General features: G+C 37.3%; 1 protein-coding gene across 1 annotated transcript in view; it reads left to right on the top strand.

The window, feature by feature from the left end:
• The window catches only part of FAM117B (family with sequence similarity 117 member B), a 72108-nt gene that overhangs the window by 22322 nt on the left and 22350 nt on the right, over positions 1-27436 (top strand). The window contains exons 2-4 of the mRNA XM_080798116.1: positions 15508-15659; positions 23016-23108; positions 24328-24441. Of these exons, the coding sequence (XP_080654242.1) occupies positions 15508-15659; positions 23016-23108; positions 24328-24441 (359 nt within the window). The remainder of the gene's footprint in view (positions 1-15507; positions 15660-23015; positions 23109-24327; positions 24442-27436) is intronic.

The raw sequence follows: 27436 nt of genomic DNA, 5'->3' as shown, positions 1-27436 counted from the left end.
AACCTGCCTATCCCAACAGATGTAAATGAGCATAGTGCCTGGCAATATGTCGGTTTCAAATATTTTTAAAAATTTTTTAAAAAGATTTTTATTTATTTATTTGACAGACAGAGATCACAAGTAGGCAGAGAGGCAGGCAGAGAGAGAGAAGCAGGCTCCCCGCTGAGCAAAGAGCCTGACACAGGGCTCCATCCCAGGACCCTGAGATCATGACCTGAGCCGAAGGCAGCGGCTTAACCCACTGAGCCACCCAGGCGCCCCTATTTTTTAATTTTTAAAAATAATATGTGTGGGGGGGTGCCTGGGTGGCTCAGTGGGTTAAAGCCTCTGCCTTCGGCTCGGGTCATGATCTCAGGGTCCTGGGATCGAGCCCCACATCGGGCTCTCTGCTCAGCGGGGAGCCTGCTTACTCCCCTCTCTCTGCCTGCCTGCTTGTGATCTCTCTCTCTCTCAAATGGATAAATAAAATCTTAAAAAATAATAATAATACTAATAATATGTGGGGACGCCTGGGTGGCTCAGTGGGTTAAGCAGCTGCCTTCAGCTTGGGTCATGATCCCAGCGTCCTGGGATGGAGTCCCACATCGGTCTCCTTGCTCCGACAGGGAGCCTGCTTCTCCCTCTGCCTCTGCCTACCACTCTATCTGCCTGTGTTCGCTTGCTCGCTCTCTCTCTCTAACAAAAAAAAAAAATCTTTAAAAATAATATGTGTACATGACTAAAAGAAACTTATACTTCATGGAAGGATTTAAAATTGAAAGTAAGTATTCTTCTCGATGGCCCCTTATTAACAGTTTTTTTGGATATTCTTACAGAATTTTTGTATGTGATACACTCCTGCACACATACCCCACATGCATCCTATATTTTATTTTTTGTTCATTTATATTTAAGATTTGATTTATTTATTTGTCAGAGAGAGAAGGAGAGAGAGAGAGAGAACACATGTGTACAGCCAGGGGGAGTGGCAGGCAGAGGCAGAAGCGGACTCCCTACGGAGTAAGGAGCCGGATGTGGGACTCGATCTCAGGACCCTGGGATAGTGACCTGAGCCAAAGGCAGAAGCTTAACTGACTGAGCTACCCAGGTGTTCCTTCATACATATGTTCTATAAATTTTTGGCAAATTTAATAGAATGGTATCATACTGTATACAGAGTTACATGTTTTTATTGTTGAACTTGGAGTGTTTTCTATATATAGAGCTATTTCTCTTTTGAAGAGGCTATTTTTAACTTTTATTTTTAGGTATAATATATAATATATATATATGTGTGTGTATATATATTATATACCTATATGGTATAGGTATATAATACATAATATAGGTATAATTGTTTATAATATATAAACAATTTATATAGAATAGAACTCACTCATTTTATTGAGGTTGTATTTTATATGTAGATATACGTGATTTAATAAATTTAATTGAATACATAAACTAGGAGGTCATAGGTATATCTAGATTAATACTTGAAATTTTTTATTTTTTATAAAATGCATATGATGTACCAGGGATGATTCTAAATGCTCTGCGTAGATTTTTTTTTTTAAACAGTCTTCATAGCAGATCTTAAGCAGAGTATCATAATTATCCCCTTTTTACAGATGGGGAAACTGAAAGTATAGAGATGTAAATAATGTGCAAAATAATATATCTGGTTAATGATAGACCAGGGTTTTTAATCCACACAGTGTGGTGGACAGAGCCTCTGTTTTAACCGCTGTATTCTACTGGCTCTTTCTAGGAGCAATAGAAAAAATAGGAAGTACAGGCTGGGCACATTTGGAGGAGTGTTTAAATGCCAGGTTAAGATTATAGATTTTTTTTTTTAAAGATTTATTTATTTATTTATTTATTTGACAGACAGAGATCATAAGTAGGCAGAGAGGCAGGCAGAGAGAGAGGAGGAAGCAGGCTCCCTGCTGAGCAGAGAGCCCGATGTGGGGCTCGATTCCAGGACCCTGAGATCATGACCTGAGCCGAAGGCAGAGGCTTTAACCCACTGAGCCACCCAGTCTCCCCAAGATTATAAATTTTATTCAGTGTGTATTGTTGAATCTTCTGAGGGAATGAGTAACCTGACCAGATGGTAGCGGAGTGTAGGATGGAGGGAGAGGGGAGAAACCGAAGGCGGACAAGTTTGGTGCAATAGTTCAAGAAGTGATGGAAAGCTGAAATTAGGACCATAGTAATTGGTATGGGAAGGAGGAAATGACTGGAAATATATTGTCTTGGTAAATCTTACAGTTTTTGTGGGGAGGGCTGAGAGGAGAGGAGAGGGTCAAGTGTTTTTGGGAGGCAGAGAGTGCTTCTACCTCAGGGCGTTTTCACCTTGTTCTCTCTAGAATCGGTCCTCAGATGCCCTTGTCTCTCTCCTGTGTCTGTTCTAAGGTCTTTATTCACATGTCACCTTACCAGAAAGGCTTTCCCTAACTTCTGTATAAAATGGCAACCCCTCAGGGGTGCTTGGGTGGTGCAGTCTGTTAAGCATCTGACTCTTGGTTTCAGCTCAGATCGTGATCTCAAGGTCATGATCTCGGGTGTTGTTTCTCTCTCTAAAACAAATAAATAAGTCTTTTTTTTTAAACTGGCAACCCCTTGCAGCATGCTCCCTAACTCCTTCACCCCACTTTGTTTTTCTCTTTTGTTAGTATCTAACATATTTGTTGACTTAATGGTCTACTTTCCCTGTTAGAGTATGTTTTCCAAAAGCAGGGACCTTTTTCTTTTCTTCATTCCTGTATCTGTAATAGATGCTTAGTAAATGTTTGTTGAATGAATGCTGTTGAAGGCAAAATAGTATGAATAGAGAAGGCAATAGAAATGATAGGTTCAGAATTGCTTGTGTATTGCTCTAAACATATACGGTAGACAGTTCTAAATTTACGTCTCATGCAGAGGAGAGAGAGAACTAACGGTATGGATGTTAATAAGTACAACATGTGTTTACTGATTGATATTAAAATTCTAAATAGGAAATAGGAAACTTAAGTTCTTTTTACTTTTTGTATTTTGTTCCTTTATTGTCACTCTTTGAAGACTGCTGTTAGCAAGTGTTTATTAGTTACAGATGGATTTGTTTATTTTAGTTTGGGCTGGGGTTTTTTTGTTTGTTTTCAAGAAAAGTGAAAGACTACAATGGGAGCCCAGAAAAGAGCTATGGCATATTTATGAACTGAAGTAGCATAAAATTTGTTTACAGTTGGCTGGTGTTGTATATGAGATAGGGCTAAGTCCTTGTTTCACCACAAAGCATTTCCTCTTACTGCTTGTTTTGGACTTGATTTTGGTATAAAAAAAAGTTGCTAGTGCCAGCTTCAGAGTGATGAATTAAAGGCCAATCATTCCTTTGTAAAGTTTTTACTTTATTTCTTTTCCTTCTTAAGAAACTTTTATTAAAGGATCATGTCTAACTTTTTGCTTTCTGTTCATGCCTCAGACTATCCAGTGTGACTTCTGCCTGTTGGCTTTATTGAAATGGCTTTTGACTTTTGAAGGGAATGAAGTATCCTCTACATGCTAGGAATTTTATGTATTTTTTTCTTTTTAATTCTCACAGCGATCCAGAGGCAGTGTCTTTCTCAAACTTCTCTTTTTTTTTTTTTTTAAAGATTTTATTCATCTATTTGACAGAGAGCACAAGTAGGCAGAGAGGCAGGCAGAGAGGAGGAAGCAGGCTCCCCACGGAGCAGACAGCCGGATGCGGGGCTCAATCCCAGGACCCTGAGATCATGACCTGAGCTGAAGGAAGAGGCTTAACCCTCTGAGCCACCCAGGCGCCCCTCAAACTTCTCTTTCTTTGCAGGTCCCTGGAATATTCTTGTTCCTAGGGTTTCAGTCAGTCCTCGTTTCTCTAATGCGTCATTAGCTGTTTGTTTACCAATAGTTTTTACACAGATTACTTCCAAATTTGTCCTTCTGGCACAGAACTCCAGACATACTCTGTAGACCCATTAATGTGTAAAAACATTCTATACCTATATGAAACTTAGTGGGGGTGAAATTGATCTAATTATATTCTGGTTGCCCAAACCTGTAACTTTTGGAAGTCATAATAATGGTAGATGCTGTTCACTGTGCATAAGCTTTGTCATTTAGTCCTCACAACAACCCTGTTTATTTTACAGATCCATTAAGAGAGGTTCAGAACAGTTAAGTAACTTAACCAGGTGACAGTATAGCTGATGGAGTTGGATTTGAACAAGGTCTGGATAGTTTCAGATTACATATTTTTTCTACCACTGCACTTCTGTTCCGCTCCTCTCATCATGAACATAGTGCACATAGACACCCCTAAGAGGACTCAGTACTATAGTCTCTTGAATTGCTCAGGAATATTTCATGTCTTGATTCTACTTGCCTTATTCACTTGGATTATTTTAATAGCCACTTGATGTATTTTCCTGACTTAGTTTATTCTCCATCCATACTGCTGCCTAAAAATTTCTTCTAAAATACAAATCTGATTATGTTATTTCCCTTACGAAATCCAAAATCTGGGGTGCCTGGGTGGCTCAGTTTATGCTTCCAACTCTTGATTTTGGCTCAGGTCATGGTCTCAGGGTTGTGAGCCCAGGCCCTGGGTCGGGCCCAGCACTGGGTGTGGAGCCTGTTTAAGATTCTTTCTTTCTCTCTGGGATGCCTGTTAAGCGTCTACCTTTGGCTCAGGTCATGATCCCAGGGTCCTGGGATCAAGTCCTGCATTGGGTTCCTTGCTCAGCAAGGAGCCTGCCTCTCCCTCTGCCTCCCGTTCCCTCTGCTTGTGCTCTCTCTCTCTCTCTGACAAATAAATAAATAAAATCTTAAGAAAAAAAAGATTCTCTCCCTCTCCCTTTGTGACCCCTCCCCTTCCCCCCCCCCCCCCCCCCGTGTGCGTGTGCAGGTGCTCTCTTAAAAAAAAAAAAAGAAAATCAAGGTCAAGTGGCTATTGCAATAATCCAAGTGAGCAAGGCAAGACCTTTTCTAGCCAATTCATGGTCATATTGCATCATTCTTTTGTTTCAGCCATTATAAAGTACATGTAGTTCTTAGAGCTGTATTTCACCTTTTTTTTTTTTTTTCTTTTGTCATGTCCTTTTCTTTTCACATGACTTTGGAACCAGGCAGTGAATGCAGGTTGTAAAACTTTTGTTGATCATGATAGAGAAGTTTCTTTGAGCAGACTATAAATTTGGGCTTTGAGGAATGTCCAAGTGAGGGCTCAAAAGGAAATGAGAAATGTATTGTTGAAAACTGAAGGAAGAGGGTTTCTTGTTCTGCTGAGGCAGAAATCGTAGCAACACTCTTGCCTTCAGTAGGATGGACAGTAGGAAATGCGCCTAATGACCTGGGTGATCTATGGATCTGTGGAGATTTCTAAGCAAAATGTTGAAGGATTTTTTTTTTTTTTTAAAGATTTTTATTTATTTATTTGACAGAGATCACAAGTAGGCAGAGAGGCAGGCAGAGAGGAGGAAGCAGGCTCCCTGCTGAGCAGAGAACCTGATGCGGGGCTCGATCCCAGGACCCTGGGATCATGACCTGAGCCGAAGGCAGAGGCTTTAACCCACTGAGCCACCCAGGCACCCCAAAATGTTGAAGGATTTTTAAGCAAAAATGTGGAAGAGATTTCTTCTTGCTGCTTTTAGTAAAATGTGAGGTCTCTGTGAGTCTTCCTCTTAACACTGTGGGCGTAACCACTCTTCTAGTGTTTGTCATACTATGTTATATGTCCTTAATTACCTGTTATTTTTTAAGTAGGCTGTGAATCCTATGACAGATCTTTTAATATAGTCATTTAAATCCTGCTCAGAGTCCAGTTTTAAAGAGATTTACACTCAAACCTTGGCTCTGTCTCTTACTTTGTAACAGTGACAAGTTATTTAATTTTTCTAAACCTCTGTTTCCTCATCTGGAGAATGGGATTAATGATGATAAACTCCTAAAGATTATGCATTTTGACTTTCACACTCACCACTATGTCACCAGTACCTAGAAGAGTCTAGTAATAGGTGTTTAATAAAGATTTATTGAATTAATGAACTGAGTAATCTCTGCCTCAGAGTGTTAAAATGAGATAATGCATGGAAAGCAATTAGCACAATGCCTGATATGTATTAATTGCTCAATCAATGTTAGCTGGATTTAGGTATTTTTTTCTCATTTTTATTTTCATCTTTATCCTCATTATTTATATAGTTCCATGTGCATCAAAACTATTCTGTGAATGAAGTAATTCACTAAGCAAAAGATTTGTTTATAGTTCTGGATAATAGCTCAGGAATAACTTGATGTAATTATTTGCACATGAAGAGATTTCTGCCTCTGGCCCTGAGGAGAAATCATCTCTGAACTTAACTTCCTATGGTAAACAGTGAGAAAATTGGACAAAAGACATCATACAGCTGTTTTTAGATATTGGACAACAAGCAGTGTGGGAATGTGATTCGTGAGAAAAGGGGAACAAGTAAGATGAGTGCTATTAATTTCCCTGGATTTCTGCTAGAAGACACATCTCAGAGCATAGTGCAGGCAGGGGAAGTCTTGTCAGTCCATTATGTCTGGTTGAATTGATGAGATAGAGATTGTAGTTCAGAGAGTTTGAAGTGGCTGAAAATTGCTAGACACAACTTCAGAGAAGAGGGAGCCATGTAGCAGAAGAGTTCTAAAGATCTGCATAGGGGCTTCCTTTAGCTGTTGTTAAAGGAGTGTGTAGAATGTGTGTATGTACAGTAAAACTCCATGAGCCTGGACAAGGGTTGACTGGGGAGCTGTAAGTTGAATAATTCCCAGGGCTGAGGAACTGCTCATCACTTAGCAGATAGAATGGTGAGATCTTCCCCCCACCACCCCTTCCCCCCACTGCCTTTTATCACCCAGGATGTTCAGTAGAGATCCCAAAAGGACCACGCCTTAGTAGTAAGGCTAACCTAGATGAGAGTAAAATCTACCCTCAGTCTGTTCTAAAACTTAAAAACAAACTTCAAAGATGAAGCTGGTCCACAGGCTACTTAATTGACTTTCAGAACAAAGCCTAACAACCTTTAAAGGAAGATAACAAAATCCAGACACTTAAAAGTATATCATTGTGTATAACATCCAAAAAAAAAAAAAAATTACTAGAATCAAGAAGACGTGAACTCCTGGAGAAGACTTAAAGACTAAGATAACAAAGACAATAGAATTAGCAGACAAAAACTTTAGAGTGGGCCTTATAAATATGCTCAAAGGTTTAAAGGAAACAGTGTAATGAGAAGAAAAAGTAAATTTTAAAAAGAATGAATAGAATTTGTACAGATGAGAAATATTAAGTGAAATGAAAAAAATCCCTGATTGGGATTAACAGCAGTTTTTTATCTGATGAAGGAAAGATTAGTGAACCTGAAGACAGCAGTAGTAACTATCCAAAAATTAAACAGAGAAAAGAAAGATATAAATAAATGAACAGAATTTTTGTGATCTGTGGTATATTATGGGTATAATTTTACTCCAGAAGTAACAGAGAGAGGGGAAATAGTTTAAAGAAATAGTGACTGAAAATTTCCCAACTTCATAGAGATTATAAACCTACTGATCTGGGGGTTCAATATCCCAAGCAGAATAAACACAAAGACCATACTGAGGCACACACATCTCAATCAAATGACTGAAAACTAGTGTTAGAGAAAAAGTTTAAAGCACCTAGAGAAAAATGACATTTTGTGTACAGAGGGATAAAACATGATAAATTTATTCTTAGAAGTAATACATGACAACATAATGTAAGGTGATTTTTTTTTTTAACTTGAACTTGAATTTGACATACCATGTTATGTTAGTTTCAGGTCTACAACATAGTGATTCAAGAATTCTAAAGAGTGCTCACCATGACTCCTATTCTCATTTTAAAATTTATGTTAACAATACATAACATTTGATTTTTTACTATTACATTTAAAAATATATGAAACTACAAAGACCTGAAATTTATATTGAAATGCAAGTAGACAATATTGAAAATTGCTTCAAAAAACATCATTAAGAAAATAAAAAGGCACACCTCAGACTAGGCAAAAATCTTCACCTACATATATTTGACAAAGTACTTATGCCTATATTCTGGAATACAGGCATACTTCGGAGATACTGCAGGTTTGGTCCAGACTGCCACTATAAAGTGAATGTTCCAATAAAATGAGTCAAGTTAGTTTTTAAATTTCCCAGTGCATATAAAAGTTAACGTTTATACTACACTGTAGCCTGTTAAGTGTGCAATAGCATTATGTCAAACACAAAAACAAGATATATACCTTAACTGAAAAATGCTGACCATCACATGAGCTTTCAGCTAGTCATCTTTTGCTGGTGAAGGGTTTTGCTGTGATGTTAATAGGTGCTGACTGATCAGGGTGGTGGTTGCTGAAAGTTGGGGTGGCAGTGGAAATTTCTTTAAGGCAACAGTGAAATTTGCCACATTCATTGACTTTTCCTTTCATGAATGATTTCTCTATAGCATGTGATGCTTTCTGATAGCAGTTTTACCCAGAATAGAACTTTTTTCCAGAATTCAGGTTAAACCCTGCTGCTGCTTTACCAAGTTAATGTAATATTCTAAATCTTTTGTCATCATTTCAACAGTCTTCATACATAGCATCTTCTGCAGAAGTGGATTTCATTTCAAGAAACTACTTTCTTGGCTCATCTATAAGAATCAACTCATCTCTTTGAGTTTTATCATAAAACTGTAGCACCAATCTTCAGACTCCACTTCTAATTCTAAGTTCTGCTCTTTCTACCATATCTGCAGTTACTTCTGCCACTCAAGTCTTGAATCCTCCAGTCACCCATAAGGTTGGGATCCATGTCTTCCAAACGCCCCTTCATGTTGATATTTGGACCTCTTTCCCCAAATCACAAATGTTCTTAATGGTATCTAGAATGGTGAATCCTTACCAGAGGCTTTCAGTTTTACTTTGCCCACATCCATCCAAGGAATCACCATCTAAGCAGCTACAGTCTTATGAAATGTATTTTTTTTTTTTTAGATTTTTATTTATTTGAGAGAGAGAGATCATAAGTACGCAGAGAGGCAGGCAGAGAGAGAGAGAGGGAAGCAGGCTCCCTGCCGAGCAGAGAGCCTGATGCGGCCCTAATCCCAGGATCCTGAGATCATGAGCTGAGGCCAAGGCAGAGGCTTAACCCACTGAGCCACCCAGATGCCCATGAAATGTATTTCTTAAATAAGAATTAAAAGTCAGAATGACTCCTTGATCCATGGGCTGTGGAATGAATCTTGTGTTAGCAGGCACGAAAACATTGATCTGGCTGTATGTATACCTCCATCAGAACTCTTCGGTTACCAGGTGCATTATCAGTGAGCAGTAATATTTGGAAAGGAATCTTTTTTTCCTGATCAGTAGGTTTCAACAGTGGGCTTAAAATATTCAGTAAACCATGTTGCAAACAGATATGCTGTCATCCAGGTTCTGTTCTTCCTTTTATAAAGCACAGGCAGAGTAGATTTAGCATAATTCTTAAGGGCCCAAGAATTTTCAAAATGCTCAGTGAGCATTGGCTTTACCCTGGTTACCAGCTGTATTAATCCCTAACAGAACAGTTAGTCTCTCTATAACTTGGTATAGCTTCTACATCACTACTTGCTGCTTCATCTTGTTCTGTTATGTTATAGAGATGGCTTTTTCTTTTTTTTCTAAACATTATTTATTTTTTTAAAGCAGGTTCCGTGCCCAACATGGGGCTCAAACTCACAACCCTGAGTTCAGGAGTCACATGCTCTACTGACTGAGCCAGCCAGGGGCCCCAAGGTGGCTTATTTTCTTAAACCTCATGAACCAGCCTCTGCTAGTTTCCAACTTTTCTTCTGCAGCTTCCTCACCTCTCTCTGTCTTCATAGAATTGAAGAGAGTTAGGGCCTTGCTCTGGATTTGGCTTTGACTTAGGGGAATTGTGCCTGGTTCGATCTTCTATCCAGACCACTAAAACTTTGTCCATATCAGTAATAAGGCTGTTTGGCTTTCTTCCCATTCATATGTTCACTGGAGTGAAATTTTCTTTTTTTAATATTCTATTTATTTATTTGACACAGAAAAAGAGATAGCAAGGGGGAGAGAGGAAAAAGTGCGTGTGCAAGAAAGCGCACAAGCAGGGGGAGCAGCCGGCAGATGGAGAGGGAGAAACAGGCTCCCTTCCAGCTGGGGCTCAGTCAGGATCCTGGGATCAAGACCCCAGCCAAAGGAAGATGGTTGACCGACTGAACCACCCAGGCACCCCTGGAGTAAACTTTTAATTTTCTTCAAGAACCTTTCCTTTGCATTCACAACTTGGATAACTGTTTAGTACAAGAGGGCTGGCTTTTGGCCTTTCTTGGCTTTGGACACACCTTCTTCACTAAGCTTAGTCATTTCTAGCTTTTGATTGAAAGTGAGGGATGTGTGATTCTTTTTTTCACTTGATCACATTGTAGGGTTATTAATTGGTCTAAGTTCGATATTGTTGTATCCCAGGGAATAGGGAGGATCAAGGAGAGGGAGAGAAAAGGGGGGACCTGCTGGTTAGTGGAGTGATCAGGACACACAGCATTTTTCGACTAAGTTTACCATTTTATATAGGTGTGGTTTGTGGTACCCCAAAGTGATTACAGTAATAATATCAAGGATCACTGATCACAGATACCATAACAAATACAATGATGAAAAAATTTGAAATACTGCAAGAATTATCAGAATGTGACACAAAGACATGAAGTGAGCAAATGCTGTTCAAAAAATGGTACAGATAGACTTAATCAATTCAGGGTTGCCACAAACCCTCGATTTGTAGAAAATGCAGTATCTGTCAAGTGCATTAAAGTGAAGCACAATAAAATTAGATATGCTGGTATTTCTTTCCATAGACATTTTGAGGGATGGGGAGTATGCGTGTGCGTGTGTGTGTGTGTGTGTGTGGAGGAAGAAGTTTAGACAGTGAATGAAAAGGCATATACTTTATAGGAATTTAATCAGACTATGCATGTTTAATACAAAATTGACTATATTTTACTTGAAATTAATGAGAAAAGGAAGCTAAAATGAAACTGAAGCAACTCCTTTAATTTAAATATTTCTTCCGCAGAAGAAAAGATCTCTATTCAATTAAGAAAAGAGAGATCAGGAGTAATATTTTTAAAATACTGGTAATGTATAAAAATATAAATTTCCAGTAAAATATGAATATTTTATAACTCGATAATAATTGAAATGCAAATAAAATGGTATTTTTCATCTTTGGCAGAAATTGATGAAGTACACTGCAGAATATGGGCAAATAAGTATTCTTAGGAGGGCAAAGTACTTTCTGGTGGAAAGCAGTGTGGCAGTACTTAACATTTTAACCTATGTATGTCCTTGGGTATACAATTTGATGTCTAGAAATTTTTTTCACTGAGATAATTAAATGTAAAAAGATGTATATTTGCCTCTGGAAATGTCCATCATTTACGGGATTCAGTCAAGGTATATCTATTCCGTAGGAACATATACAGCTATTGAAAATGGTAACGTATTGTAGATTTGTATTTATTGCAGTGGAAATAGGTCCTCAACAAGCCCATTTTATTTCTCAGCAGTAAGTAATAGCACACCTAATGGGGCCTTATTTACATAAAATTGTGTGTGTGAGTGGTAGACAAATTTCTGCAAGAAATACTCATTAAAATGGTTATCTCTGAGTGGTGGCCTTTTGGGATTACTTTTATTTGTACTGTTAGGTTTCTTTATGAGGCGTATTTATCATTTTTATACTTGCAAAAGGAGACATTCCCCCTCCCTTTCTGAGCAAATATGAATATAGCCTTTTAAGCCAGTACCTGATTAAGTTCTACAAATACCTAAATCTAACAAGGGCTGTAGAATGTGTTAATTTAATACCTAGGGGCTGTGGTTTGGGACATTCTACTGTTGTGTTCTGAAGTCACTCAGGAACCTGTAGAACTGGTCACAGATAGTTGGGGAGTTCTGAACTCCAGAGCCCAAGGCGCTGACTGCTGTTTTTAGTGCCACACCCTGCTGTGGTTAACTTCTTTAAAGACTTGATTGTTAAAAAAACAAAGTCAAGTTTGAAGCTTTGTTTTGTTTTGATTTACTCCCCCCCACCCAGCTTTATTGACATAAAATTGACAAAGTGGTAAGATATTTAAAGTGCATACCTGATGATTTGATAAACCTGTACAGTGTGAAAGGATTCCTCCAAAATCTGTTTAATTCATGCTTCCATCACCTCACATACGTCTCTTTCGGTTCTGCACTCAGCAAAGTTTAATTGGTGCAATCCAGTTAATCAGCCCTGACACCATGTTACATGTGAGGTCTTCAGACCTTGTTTATGGTATAGCTGAAAGTTTGTACCCTTTCATCAACCTCTCTCTATTTTCCAGTGACCCGGCAATCGCTTTTCTATGAGTTCCACTTTTTTTTTTTTTTTAAGATTTGCATGTAATTAGTACCAGGCAGTATTTGATTTTGTTGCTTTACTTTGGATTATCTATTTCAGAGAGAGAGAGAGAGATCACAAGTAGGCAAAGAGGCAGGCAGAGAGGGAGGGGGGAGCAGGCTCCCCGCCGAACAGAGAGCCCGATGTGGGGCTCGATCCCAGGACTCTGGGATCATGACCCGGGCCGAAGGCAGGGGCTTTAACCCACCGAGCCACCCAGGTGCCCCTACTTTGGATTAATATAAGAGTATTGTAGTCTATTTTGCACACTTGCCCTTGTTGATGAAGAATAGTAACATTAGAAGTCATTCTGTTCTCTGCATTTTATCAGGTACTGTCTTAATCATTGGGATGGAGGGGAAGGAGAATTCCTGCTCTCCAAAATCTCATTCTCTATTGGAGCATTCAAGGGACTACTTCTGTGAACCATGCTGTGGCCACACACAGTAGGTCTTCTGACTTAGAAGTTGATGTGTTTCTTGGGCTTGGGTAGCTTTCAAGGAAGATTTTCCAGAGGAAATACCTGAACTGAGTTTTGAATTGCAGTTTAGACAGCTGAACTGAAGTTTGAAAGGTTAAACATGAATTAGCCAAACCAAAGAAAGGGATATCTAGGGAAATCTAAGTAGAGACAAAGGCGAGGAGGCGTGTAAGGACATGGCACTTGTTGGGAACTGCAGGTCCTTCAGCAGGTAGGGATTGAGTTGGTACAGGCAGTGGAGGGAGGCTGGAGAGGCCTGATCAAGAAGGGTCTTGTCAGCTGTCAAAGAGGTTCTTTCTCAGAACTTCCTTGTAAATACAGCCTTTGTTCAGATAGGATGGGAATCTTTGAGTCATTTTGCCTCTTGAGGCTCCCCACCCCCTTAAACTCCCGCCATAATTAGGCACCAAATCCTGTCGATTTGGGAAACTTAGATTGAAATGTAATAATGACAAGCTAAATGTAGACCGTGCTCTTTACAGCAGACTGTAACTTAGTCTTTTTGATTTCTAGGGCTTTGCACTGGCTCACAGACCTTTAGTAAATGTTCAAATGAATGGGTTACAGGAGGGAGTTCTAAAGAGAACATGTTTAGTATATTCACATGTGACCATGTATAATTTTTCTGATCTCCCATTTCATTATGGAAAATTTAATAATCTTAGGAGGCCTAGTTGAAAAGTCAACCCTTGGATAATTAAAAATCTTCAAAATGGAACCAGACCCATTAATAAGGACTGTTTGATTAGTGTACTGGTGGGTGACTGAAGCAGCATCACAGGAGGGAAATAAGTACCAGACAGTCTGGCAATTTCATTTTGATGAATATACCCCAGTTTACAGAGTATACGTGTCTTTTTTTTCCCTCCCCCAGCTGAGAACAATCTTCTTGTGACCGTCCCAATAGAGATTAATTTTTTAGTTTAAGGAAAATTGTGAGCATGTACATTTATTGCTTTTTACTTGTCATAATGTGAGAACATTATGAACTTATGGAATCTTGAACTTATGGATCTGTACTCTATTTTCTGTTTATTATAAAAGGAGGACTACAGAGAGATGGTTAGCATTTGCAACAATTAGGCATTGTTTTAGTGAAATAATTGTGCCATTTGGAAGCAAATTATGTATCTGAGGCATATCTGTGAAGCAGCTTTATGATTATCAACAACACAGCTGCTGTAACTATTATGTTAGTGGAATTGAATCTTTTGTTATATGGGTCAGGGAACCAGCAGCTGAACTTTTATACTTGTAACTATGCAAGATTCTTATTAAGACATAATGTAATACAAAGGGGGGTGGTCTCAAAGTGTTTTCATATATGGGCTTGAGAAGAGTAAGGTATTTGTTATATCGAACTAGAATGATAGCATTGTAATACAGTCCTACTTATGCATATATTTATATTTAATATTTTTAAAGTCTTTTCTTTCTGTAATTAATATTTTGAATCTTTTCTTTTTCTCCCTTGCCTGCTTGCTTGCTTTCTCTTTCGTTCCTTCTTTCCTTCCTTCCTTTCTCTTTCTCTTTCTTTCTTTCTTTCCGTTTAAAGCATAAATTAGCTAAACCCATTTCCTTCCCCCATTAAAAAAAAAAAAAGGAGATATAAAGGTGTTTTTTCTGTGTCATCTCTCACTTCCCATTACCTCTAATTTTTTTAGTTTTTATTTTTCGCTTACATCTAAATACATACCCTGTGTAGCTTGAAATGGAAAAGACTTTTGCATATGGCTTCAATGATAGTTCCTGTAGCCTGGTTAATATAGTTTTATTGTAACAAAATCTCCCTGAGATATGTGTCATATAGAGCTGATTAATGGAATTTTCCTGCAACTTTATCTAAACTGCCTTGTGTCATTTTGAGTATAGGTGGTGTAATGATAAGTATTTTGTGTGTTATACCTATTTAGTCTTAAAACCAAGATGAACATTTTTAAAATTGTTAGATATACATTTGTCTTAATTTTCTGTTTTTCTGTAGAGATGATTACAGTTGTAACAAATAATACAAGTTTTGTATACTTTGCCCTGTCTCTCTCAATGATAACATTTTGTAGAACTGTAGTACAATATTACAGCCAGGATATGAATGTGTTGTACGATCTATTCCTCTTAATTTGGATTTTTCATTTGACTTGAACTCATTTGTGCATGTATATAATTCTTGCATGGTTTAATCTCCTCTGTATGTTTGTCCATCTATCACTGCAGTCAAGCTGAGTAGCTCCTTATCCCAAGGGTCTCTCTCGTTGCCCTGTTACAAGGCCTGCTTCTCTTCTGCCGCTTCATTTTCCCTCTCCTACCTCTAACTTTGGCCGCTACTAATCTTTCGTCCATTTCTAAAACTTTTTTCATTTCAGTATTGGTATATAAATGAAATCATAGAGTATGTAACCATTAGAGACTAACTGTTTTCACTCAGTGTGATTCCTTGGAGATTCATCCAAGTTTGTGTGACTCAGTAGCTTATTCACTTATTTTTTATATTTATTTCCACATCGTTTAAAACCTAGTTTCTACTCTGTTTCCTTCATAATCCATTTTAAAAATACATATATTTGTTTTAAATTTAGGTGACAAAACACGACCACCATCCTCAAGTCCCTCTAGTATTATCCGCCGGACTTCCTCTCTGGATACTCTTGCTGCGCCATACCTTGCAGGGCACTGGCCTCGTGATAGTCATGGGCAAGCTGCTCCTTGCATGAGGGACAAGGCTACACAGGTAGGTTTATTCAGATTCTTACCCTGAAATGTTTTAGCTTGAAACTGTTTCTCATAACATTATTTGTTTAATGCTGTGCTCAAATTCTTGAAACATTAGTGTGTATTAGAATAACCTGGGAGGCTTATCAAAAGGGCAGATTCCCAGGCCTGACCTCCAGATACTTTGTAGTAGGCTTTGGTTGAGGCTTGGAAATGTGCATTTTAAAGAGCTCCCAAAGTAATTCCAATACATAAAGATAATTTATGGACACACTTTTCACCCATTTTCTCTTTATTGTTATTTTAGAACATCAGAATTTATTTAATATATTGAATTTATAACAGTAAGGATTACTTTAGTTTCCATCTAACCCTATATTTTGGTGCCAAAAATCCTTATGTGTTGGGAGATGGGGATTATATTATGTTGCAGATAGATTCTGTAAATGTAAACATCCTGACAAAGAGACCCTGGGAGCAAAGTTTTATACTTTCAGATTTCTGAGGTTTTTGTTTTTTTTTTTAAAGATTTTTTTTGGTTTTGTTTTAGACAGACAGAGATCTCAAGTAGGCAGAAAGGCAGGCCGACAGAGAGGGGGAGCCAAGCAGAGAGCCCGATGATGCGGGGCTGGATCCCAGGACCCTGGGATCATGACCTGAGCCGAAGGCAGAGGCTTTAACCCACTGAGCCTCCCAGGCACCCCTTATGAGGTTTTTTAATTAAAAGAATCTTAGGAGGGACACCTGGCTGGCTTAGTTGGCAGAACATGCAACTCTTGATCTTTGGGGTTGTGAGTTCAAAGCCTACGTTGGGTATAGAGATTACTAAAAATAAATAAAGAAAAGGTTCTTATGAAATCATTTAGATCTACTTCCTGATTTTACAAATGAGGAAGCTGAGGTCCAAGATCATAAAGCCAGGTGATGACTGCATCTGTAGTTTCTTTCATAGCACTTACTATAATTAAAAGTTAATCAGATAGTTGTCTATTCATTTATTTAATGTTTCTTATACTCATTAGATGTTGAGCCTGTGGCCTGGCACATCCATTTCTGTGTTTTCATCTCCAGGATTTAGTACTGTACCTGAGAGAATAAGCCCTCCAGGGTTATTTGCAAAGGAATGAATGAGCAGAACGATTAAAGCTGTATTGCTAGTGAAGAATGAAAATCAGTTAAAGAGTTAAAAGGTTCTTTATATTGACTGTTGAAAATCAGCTAAGGTATTATATTGACTTAGACTTCAAATTTACATTACTTAGGGTAGCTTGATCCCAGCACTTTTCGAAGAGAATGTCCTTTTATAGAACCAAGTAAACACACGTTGCTGTGGTTTTTGGATTTGCATTTTGGTTTCCACAATTCCACATGTTCTTGTTGGCCTTAGTTTGTTTTCTGTTCTGATGTTCTTGAAACTGAGTCCCACTGTTAGAGTAGATGCTTGGGATATGAGATTACCTTGAGGTTTTTATTCCAGTGGCAAATACAGAAATGAAAACAGAGTCTGTGCTCCTCAAAATTAACAAATATTTTGAGAAACTGACTTTAACCAGAGTTGTATAAGATTCTCCCTTTATTCAAAATCCCTAAGTTTGCTGAGATTAGGGCATATAGTATGGAAAATGAGCAGTTCCTTCTTGCTTTCTACTTAATCCACGTGCCATGTTTAAATTACTCTGGGTATCAGAGTAATTTAGTACTCAGGTCTTCCTTGAACATTTCTGCAACCCTTGATATCTCCTCTGCAGTTTCAGGTTCAGTGGGTTCAGATATTTTGTCTTATCAGTAAGAATAAACAATCTTAGAAGCCAGTGGGAGCCCACCTAGCTCTGAAATAAAGTATAAACCTCATACTTGCTTCACCTTTTTCTAAATGTCCCCCAAATTGGGAATGTTAAGGGTACAAATCTAAAGAAAACTTACAATTATCATACTGTTTGTCTTGCTTGTAAAGCTCACATTAGAATCTCCTAAGGTATAATGCAGCAGTAGCTGGTACTCTACTCTTCCATGTGTGTTAGTTCTCAGATTCCCTCTTGGTAGGTGTTGGATTCCCTAGTGTATGTATGCTAGTTAATTAAGTCAGTTTTTTAAAGTTTTTTTTTTTTTTTAAGATTTTATTTATTTGAGAGAGAAAGAGAGCACAAGCAAGGGGAGCAGCAGAGGAAGAGGGAGAAGCAGGCTCCCCACCGAGCAGGGAGCCCAGTGCGGGACTTGATGCCAGGACCCTTAGATTATGACTGAGCCAAAGGCAGATGCTTAACTGACTGAGCCACCCAGGTGCCCCAAGACTTTTTTGTTTTTTTTAGGGAGAGAGAGGAAGAGCATGAGCTGGAGGCAGAGGGAGAGGGAGAGAGAGATTCCCAAGCAGATTCCATGCTGAGCGTGGAGCCCAATGGAGGGCTTGATCTCATGACCAGGAGATCATGACCTGAGCTGAAACCAGTAGTTGGATGCTTAACTGACTGAGCCACCCAGGTGCCCCTTAAATGAGCTTTTTAAAATTAGAGGTAAAATATATGTAACATAAAATTTGCAATTTTTAGGTAAAGAATTAAGTAGCATTAATTACATTCATAACATTGTGCGACCATTGCCATTATCTGTTTCCAAAACTTTTCATCACCCCAAGCAAGACTCTGTAACTCCTCTTTCTTTCTCCAGCCCCTGTAACCACTATTCAACTTTCTGTTTCTGTGATTTTGCTTGTTCTAGGTATTTCATATTCGTGGAAGCATACAATATTTGTAGTTATATATCTGGTTCATTTTGCTAAGCATTATGTTTTCAGGGTTTATCCATGTTGAACCATTTCTTTTTCATGGCCGAATAGTATTCCATTGTATCAGTAAACATGTTTATCATTTATCTGTGTGTGGACATTTGGGCTTTTTACAAATTTTGACTATTCTGAACAATGCCGAAATGAGAGTTGCTTTATAGGTATCTGTTTGAATCTCCACTTTTCAATTCCTTTTGGTACGTATGTAGGAGTGAAATTGCTGAGTCATATATTTAGCTTTTAGAGGAACTGCCATACTGTTTTCACAGCAGCTGCACCAGTTTGTGTTCCCTCCGGTAGTGTATAAGGGCTCCCATTTCTCCATATCCTCACCAAGCCTTATTTTCCTGTTCTTTTTCAGTATAGCTATCCTAATAGGTATGAAATTGTATCTTATGGGTTTTATCTATATTTTCCTAATGACGAATGATGTTGAGCATCTTTTCATGTATTTTTGTGAATCTTCTTTGGAGTCAGTCACTTCTATGCCTTTGTTTCCTCATTGTAAAATGGGAGAAGAGTAGTACTTATCTTTTAAGATTATTATAAGGATTAAACAAAGAAATACGTTTAAACCCTTAGAACAATGTCTGGCACATAGTAAGCATTTAGTAAATGCTTACCATTAAAACTACTACCTTTGATTATTGTCAGAGCAAGGATGGCATGTCGGTTTCCTGTCTTATGCAGTTTGTTGATTGCTATTAGCTTCCTGGAGCATTATGTGAAAAAGATTCAATTATTGGGACTGATTGGCTCTTTTTGCCCTTGATGAGAGGCCCCGGGCTCTTTTATCAGCCCTGGTCCATATAGTGCTAGAGCAGTAAGTATGATGGAAGTAATTTATTTTATATTATAGATGGGTACTTCCGGGAAGTTCCTCCGAGACTTTTGACAAAACATACCATGTCACCACTTTGAGCCCTGGTTCTTCATTTAAAAAAAAAAAATTATGTGTGAGTCTAAGGTCTAGGTATCTTAGGGATGAGTGGGAATGGAAAGAGGAAGTTCTGGAAAATACAGAGAAAGGCAGCATTAAAATTTAGGAATATGGAGCAAGTTTTTAAGATGTTGATCTCCCGTCCTCTGCTCCCCCCTCACCCCATTTTTTGTTTTGGGTCATGAGTATGAATGTGTGATTAAAATGCTGTTGTACATAATTATTTGTGTCCTTACTTGACACAAAGATAGCAAAAATATGGCATCATTCCTTTTTTTCTATATCTTTGGCACACTTTGGTTATTGCCTATGAACTCAAAGAGCCTGAGAGTCTCTCTAGCAGTACTGTAGCTTGCCGTTGCCCGTGGAGCAGGGCTGGTCTGCCACTTCTGCTTTAGAGTCTGATACACTGCTTAATACTACATTGTCCCCAACCTCTGCCTCCTGTCCCCCCACCTCCCATGTTCTTTTACAGATTCTTTTAAAAACTGACCATTTGGGAAGCCTGGGTTGAGCGTCTGCCTTCGGCTCAGGTCATGATCCCAGGGTCCTGGGATCAAGTTCTGCGTTGGGCTCCATGCTCAGTGGGGAGCCCGTCTTTCCCTCTCTTTCTGCCCTTCTCCTTGCCTGTGCTCTCACTTTCTCTCTCTCTGTCAAATGCATAAATAAAATGTTTTTTAAAAACCTAATAAAATTAAATACTTTCTAAATTAGAGACTACAATAATGCTGAATTACCGAAGGTAGCAGTTTATAGCAACACTACACTATGTCTTAGTGTTACGAAATGAAAGTACTGAAGAGGTGGATCAGCTTTTAAAAAAAAAATTACTTTTTGAGTGACTCTTGCATTTTGTATAAAACCTTGGTCCACTGGTTAAAACTGGTAATATTAAGAAGGAAGGAAAGTGTTAACATCTTTTTTTCTTTTCCAGACCTAAATCTAATGACCTCTGTATAAGCTTGTTGGTTCGCTTCTCAGTAGCTTTGCCTTTCTTGGTTAAGCCGAGGATTCTGAAATAATCTAAATTTCTAGATGCTTTACCACTTCACTGGTGTTCCTGTCCTTTTTTCACATTTTTAGATCAGAAATTAGCAAAGCTGTCTATTGCTTTTCATGCTTACTTTTATTTTTCTTGCTTAATTCTCTTGCTCTCATTATCTTCAATTTGTTTTTAACAAATCTAGAGGAAACCTTTATATTCCTTTGCTTTTCCTTGAGTTAAATTTTATGCTTAATATATTTAGATTGCCCTAATTTTAAAAATCTTTTTATTTTGAAAAAGTCTCACTTATAGAAAAATGTAAGAACAGTAGATTAAATACCAGTAGACCCTTCACCTGTATTCACCAATAAACATTTTTCGTTTTTTTCTTTTTTAGTATAGATAATAATTTCTGTTGTTAGTATTTACTAATTATTAGTAAGTCACAGACACTCTCTTTTCATATACTTAAACATATATATGAAAAAGGACTTAAATAAAAATTACCAAAGTGATTACCAAATCCAGGAGATTTAACATTGATACAGTGCTTTTAAGTTTCCTCAGTGATATTCTCTGTAGTATTTTCTCCTGTAAGCCAGGATCCGGTCAAGAAGCAGACACAGCATTTAGATGTTATGTTTTTTTAATATCCTTTAATCTGAAACAGTTCCTTAGCTTTTCTTTGTCTTTCCTGACCTGGATATTTTTTAAGAGTATAATATAGCCAGTATTTTTGTTGAGTATTGTCAACTTGAGTGGTTTTTGTTTTTGATTTTTTCCACAATTAGATTCAAGTTACTACATTTTTGGCAGGAATATTATATATGTGATATGTATATATTCTTTTACAACCTTGTTTTTTATTTAAGGACATTACTCTATCCATATAGAAAGATTCTCCTAAAAGGCCTGCCCTCCTCCCCCATCTGTATATAGAGAGGTATTGTTTTGAATAGGCCATATATTCACTCTTACACTACAAAATTTAAGAGGTACAGAAGTATATACAATGAAGGAAGGATCTTCCTCCCGTGAGGCGGCCTCTGTTAATGTTACTTGTGTTACCATGTATATCCTTGCAGAGATATTTACATAGTGTATATTCTTTCTAGGGGCACTGGTTAAAGGAAGTTGCTATGCACACTGTGGTGAGCCTTGAGTTTTTCACTTAATAGTCTCACAGAGATTATTGTGAATTTCCTTATTCATTTTTTATAGCTGAATAAGTATTCTTTTGTTAAGACACACCATTATTTATTTAACACATTCTTTGTTTACATTGTTCTAATCTTTTACTTGTAAAAATAGTGCTACTGGGAATAATAGGCTGTATCATTTTGTTCATAAAGATACATATTTTGTACATCTGCACAATAAATTACAAAAGAAGGTGAGTGAAACTTTATGTGCATTTGTAACATTGACAGCAGTTGCTTAGTCCTCCTTCCATAAAGGCTGTACTAATTTGCAATTCACCAGCAATGTAGGAAAGTATGGTATCAGATTGCCCAGTCTCATCGAAGTTTTAACTTGGTTCTTACGGGTGAGATTGAGCATATTTTCACATACTAAGAACTCATTTGTATTTTTTTTCCCTAATACAATGTGTTTGAATTCTGGATTTTGTATAACCACTAAGGATTTACCATTTGTGTGGCTGTACTTTTGCAGATACCTAAATCAAGTCTAGACATTGTATAGATGTTAAGATTATGAACCACAGAGTCTTAGATTTTTATCTTGGCTTTGCCACTTTTCAGCTGTGAGACATTAGGCAGCTTACCAAACCTCCTTATCTGCAGAACCTGTAGAGCTTCTTATATATATTCAATCAGATAATAGGGTGAAGACTTTTCACTACACTTCTATGAAGCAAAGTGCCTAGCACATAATAAGATCACAGGAATGTTAGCTATTATTAGTATGCATTTGCTCAACAAATGCTATACTTATGTAAAAATAATAACTAAGCATTTATTAATAATAGAAATGAAGGAAATAGGCAAAAATATTATAATTAAAGTAAGTGCTGCTAGAAGAATTTTGGGTTATTGTGCTATTTTAAATATCCTAGTACTTAATTTTCTTTAATGGGAATGCATTGTATTATAGAAAAGTGTATACTTTTTTAAGAAATGAAACTTTTTCAGGTTTATTGAGATAAAATTGACATATACAGCACTGTATAAGTTTTTGTACAGCATAACTTGGAATACACATATTATGAAATGATTGCCACAGTGAGTCTAGTTAACATCCATTACCTCATATAGGTAAAAAAAAATTTTTTTTTCTTGTGATGAGAACTTTTAGGATCTACTCTTTTAGCAGTTTTCAAGTATAACATATAGCAGTATTAAGTATAGTCATCTTACTATACATTACATCTCCAGTACTTATTTATCTTATAACTGGAGGTTTGTACCTTGAGATCACCTTCATCCACCTCCCCCTTCGAGTGCCTCTGATAAGCACAAATCTGATTCCTTTTTCTCTGAGTTTGTTTTTTAGATTCCACATGTGAGATCATTTGGTATTTGTCTTTCTCTGCCTGACTTATTTGATGGAACATAATGTCCTTCAGGTCCATCCATCTTGTTGCAAATACGGTATACATTTATCGTTAAATGGTTAACTTACCCCTTCTCTCTTTTTCCCATTATAGACAGAGAGTGCATGGGCCGAAGAATACTCTGAAAAGAAGAAAGGGTCTCACAAGCGTTCAGCGTCGTGGGGCAGTACAGATCAACTTAAGGAGGTCAGGAAAATGGTTCCAAGAACTGGGTGTGGAAGTTTGATCCCTTCCTTGGCTAGTTCCTTGAAGTTGTAGGGAACAAGGATTTGTCAGTTTCCATTGTTTTGTTTTGTGTTGTTTTTATTTTTATTTTTTTGGTTGTTTTGTTTACTTGAAAAATAATGAAAATAGTTATTACATTGATTGGATAAAGATTTGAATGAGGAAAGTGTACACATTACTTATCAGATTATGTTTTTCTTTGTCCTTTTGTTTTATTAAACCAGAGTCCATTCCTGTTTTGTTTTTAAGATTTTATTTATTTATTTGAGAGAGAGCACAAGCCGGGTGAGGGGCAGAGGGAGAAGCAGACTCCCCCCCAAGCAGAGAGCCCAGTGCAGGACTCGATCCCAGAAGCCTGGGATCATGAACTGAGCGGAAGGCAGATCCTTAACCGACTGAGCCACCCAGGTGCCCCCAGAGTCCATAACTGTTAACATAACCTAAGCATCAGATGTATAAAATTGTAATGATACAACAGATTAACATTTATTATTTCTATATGTAATGGTAGTAATTTTCGAAATTCAGTAACCCAGTACAACCAAGTTGATTATGGCCCTATGCTGATTACCATTTTCTGTGCTTACAATTATGTTTCTACTTTACATAATATAGAACTAAAGATTTACTCAAGGAGTAACATAGAATATTGATTGAAATTGTATTTGTTATGTAAAGATTGTGTCTGTGAATGCATTTCATGGCTTGAGTTGATTTTTAAATACTGTTGAATTTTTGGAGCCATTGAAGACTAGGTGTTTAAAGAAATCTAAATAAAATCACTCATTTTTAGGACAGTGAGAATAATTTTCATTATTTTAAAATTCTTTCCGAAAGCTATAATGTAATTTATTCTAAGTGCTGAAAACTTCATTGGTTTAGTACTGGGAAGCTCGAAGGCTCTGAACAGTGTTGGAGGGGAACATAATTTTTATTTCTCTTCAAAAGAAAGATACACATATGTGCACACATAATGGGTGTGTATATGTATATATATAAATTTCATACAATAAATCAGATTTTGTGACAGGGTTTTATTTTTTCTATTTTTTTGTGTGTGTGACAGGGTTTTAAAAGAAAAGATTTATTAAGGGTGAATTTTACTGATTCTTATTAAGGAAGGATATGTTTTATGTAGCTTGGAAAACTCTGATGCACTTTTTATTCTTCTCCTTTTCAGATTGCAAAATTACGCCAGCAGTTGCAGAGAAGTAAACACAGCAGTCGACATCATCGAGATAAAGAAAGGCAGTCTCCATTCCATGGCAACCATGCAGCTATTAACCAGTGTCAGGTAAGAGCACAAATACTGCAAAATCCAAACAAGGGATTTGTTGTTTTCTTGGTGATATGTTATTTTATAGGTAACTCTTCCGGACAGAAATGTCCAAAAGCATATTTGAAACAGTGATTAAATACTGAATCAGCCTTAATAAAAAAAACCTAGAATACTAAGTTGATAAATGATGCTTTCCTTTAGTGATCTGTGATTTGACTTTTAGAGGGCATAGCTAATCACATATTTTGATTTCATATTTGTGTCTTTATCAGTTCAGTATACTGAGGCAGACTATAAGAGAAAGAGAAGCATTGGCTATAGAATCAGACCCAGGATGAACAACCTGTTCTAAGTCTCAATTTCCTCATCTGAAGATTGAGGATAATAATGATACATCTCATAGAATCTTTTAGTAGGGGAAAACCTTTAACTGCTTTGATTCCTGTAGAGAACCTTATGCACGGCTCTTGATGGCTCACCCAGGGAGCATTTCTCTTTAACCGAATTGAAATCAGATGGCATCCTTGTCAAAAAGAGCAAGAAGAAGTTTGCCCACCCTTTTTTATAGGGTGATAGCTTCTGATAGCCAAGTATATGTGGATTTTTTTCAAGAGAAAGTAGAAGTATATGTTTTTTTGAATTAATTTTGCCCTTAAATGTTGATACATGGGTCAAATTTGACTTCATAAATTTATAGTTTAGTTGTAGTTTCTAACAGCTTTTTTCCGTTTATAAGGTATTTTAATTATGAAATGTGAGTACACAGTAATACATTTAAAAACCTAAACAAACTGCATTTATGTTTGGAGAAATATAAAATACAAAATTGACAAAATAAGAAAGGAAAAATTTGAATAGACTAATAACTGTCAAAATTGGAATACTAACTCAAAACCAAACTCTTACTTTCAAAAAGCTATAGACTCAGGTGGCTTTATAGGTGAATTTGCCAACCTTCTACTCCCTCTAATTTATCCATTAATAATTTGTATGTATTTCTGAGAGATAAGGCCACCTGTTTATCTCCAAACTCATATTCTTATCCTCAGGTAGAATAGGAGTTAAGATTGAACTTTATTGCATTAAGTGATATGTTTTAGGAGTTAGTTTCTGAAGTGATTTTTTTAAGTTGCATTAAAATTAGCAATTAAAGTAGTAAAATTAACCAAAATTTCTGTCTTTCCCCTCTTAAAAGTTGAATTTGCTTAATAACATTATTGGCATTTGCACAAATTTCATGTTTAACTCTGAAACATCTCTTCCCAGAGAAGGTAAGGACTAGAAAATAGAGTAACTTGAAAAGTAAATTTATGTAACTTGAGTTTTGTACACTTGACACAGCAAACATCTTGAGTTTTTTGAGCACTCATAGCCAACCAGAGATGCAGTACGTGAGCATCGTGATAGCTGTCTGTGGTAGTTGTGTGTCATTGAAACTTTCAGACTGTGGAACATGAAGATTCTGTGAAGTTAATGGATTTGGTTTTTAGTTGCTTCTCTCTCTAGTGGAGGAAAGTACCACTTTGAGATTGTATACTTTTTGAGGTCATTCCTCCATCCGTGCAACATTTATTAAATATCTACCATATGGCTCATACTGTAGTACTCAATTAGGGGATGCAGTGATAAATATCGCCCCCCACCAAGTCTCAGATAGCTGTAAGTAAAAAATTACTACCCAGTGTCACGAATGTGTTGGTAGTATTTGGGAGAGTTGACACTGTTACAGAAGGGGTATTAATTATCCTTGGACTGGCTCTGGAGCCATCTATAAAGGCTTTTTGGAGCAATTCGTGTCTAAGCAGATCCCTGAAAGCGGATTGAGCTAGTCTTCTAGAGGTGGAAGAAATCATGGCTCCAGGTAGGAGTACTAGTAAGAGATTAGGCTAGAGAGTTAAATAGCAGTCAAACCTAAAAGTCTTAATGTCTCAGTTGTTAAGAAGTTTGGACTTTGTCCTAGAGGCACCAAAAAACTATTTTTTTAAATGCAGCAGATTGATTTTAATAGTGGTTATTGTCAGTTCAGAGTAGAGAATAAATTTGGAGGAGGACAAGATTAGAGGCAGGAAAACCATTTAAGAATAGGGTTTATAGGAACACCTGGGTGGCTTAGTCAGTTAAGGGTCTGCCTTTGGCTCAGGTCATGATCTTCGGGTCCTGGGATTGAGCCCCACATTGGAGCTCAGCAGGGAGCCCGATTCTTCTTCTCCCTCTACTGGTCCCCCTTGCTTGTGCTCTCTCTCTCTTTCTTTCTGACAAACAAACAAACATAAATAAATAAAACATTTTTTTTTTTAAAAGAATAGGGTTTATAATCCAAGTACGAAATGACAGTGGCCTAAAATAAGCTAGAAGCTATGGTGTTAGAGAGAATGGCCAAATCTGAGTGGTATTTAGAAAGCAGTAATTAATAGTTGAAGTCTATTAAGTGCTTACAATATGGCAAACACTCTACTCAGCTTTTGTATGTATTATTAGCACTTAATCCTCATTTTGGAGGTGGGGCTTATTACTGTCCTTGTTTTATGGACAAGGTAATTAAGGAATCTTGTTTTAGGTCATATGAGATAAAGCTCATATTCTAACCCAGGCATTTTGACTTCAGAATCAGAGTTTTTTAAATGTGTGTGAAGTGATGATCAGAGGAAAGCAATGGAGAGATAGGAGTAAAAGGGTAATGCCAGTTCTAGCCTTTAAAATATGAGTTAAGGAGTGCCTGGATGGCCGGGTTGGTTAAGCAACATGATCCTGGAGTCGCAGGATCAAGTCCCACATCGGGCTGCCTGCTCAGCGGGGAGTCTGCTTCTCCCTTTGACCCTCTCCCTTCTCATGCTCTTTCTCTCACTCTCATTCTCTCTCAAATAAATAAAATCTTTAAAAAATAAAATATGAGTTAAAAAAAATACATCCATCTACCTCACACCATGTACAGAAGTAACTTAAAGTGGATCAAAGACCTAAATGTAAGAGCTAATACTAAAAGCTCTTAGATGAAAACATAGGCATAAAT

Source organism: Martes martes (genome assembly GCF_963455335.1).
Source record: "Martes martes genome assembly, chromosome: 3".
NCBI lineage: Eukaryota > Metazoa > Chordata > Mammalia > Carnivora > Mustelidae > Martes > Martes martes.
The sequence above is the reverse complement of the archived record's forward strand: the minus strand, read 5'-3'. Positions and strand labels throughout refer to the sequence as shown.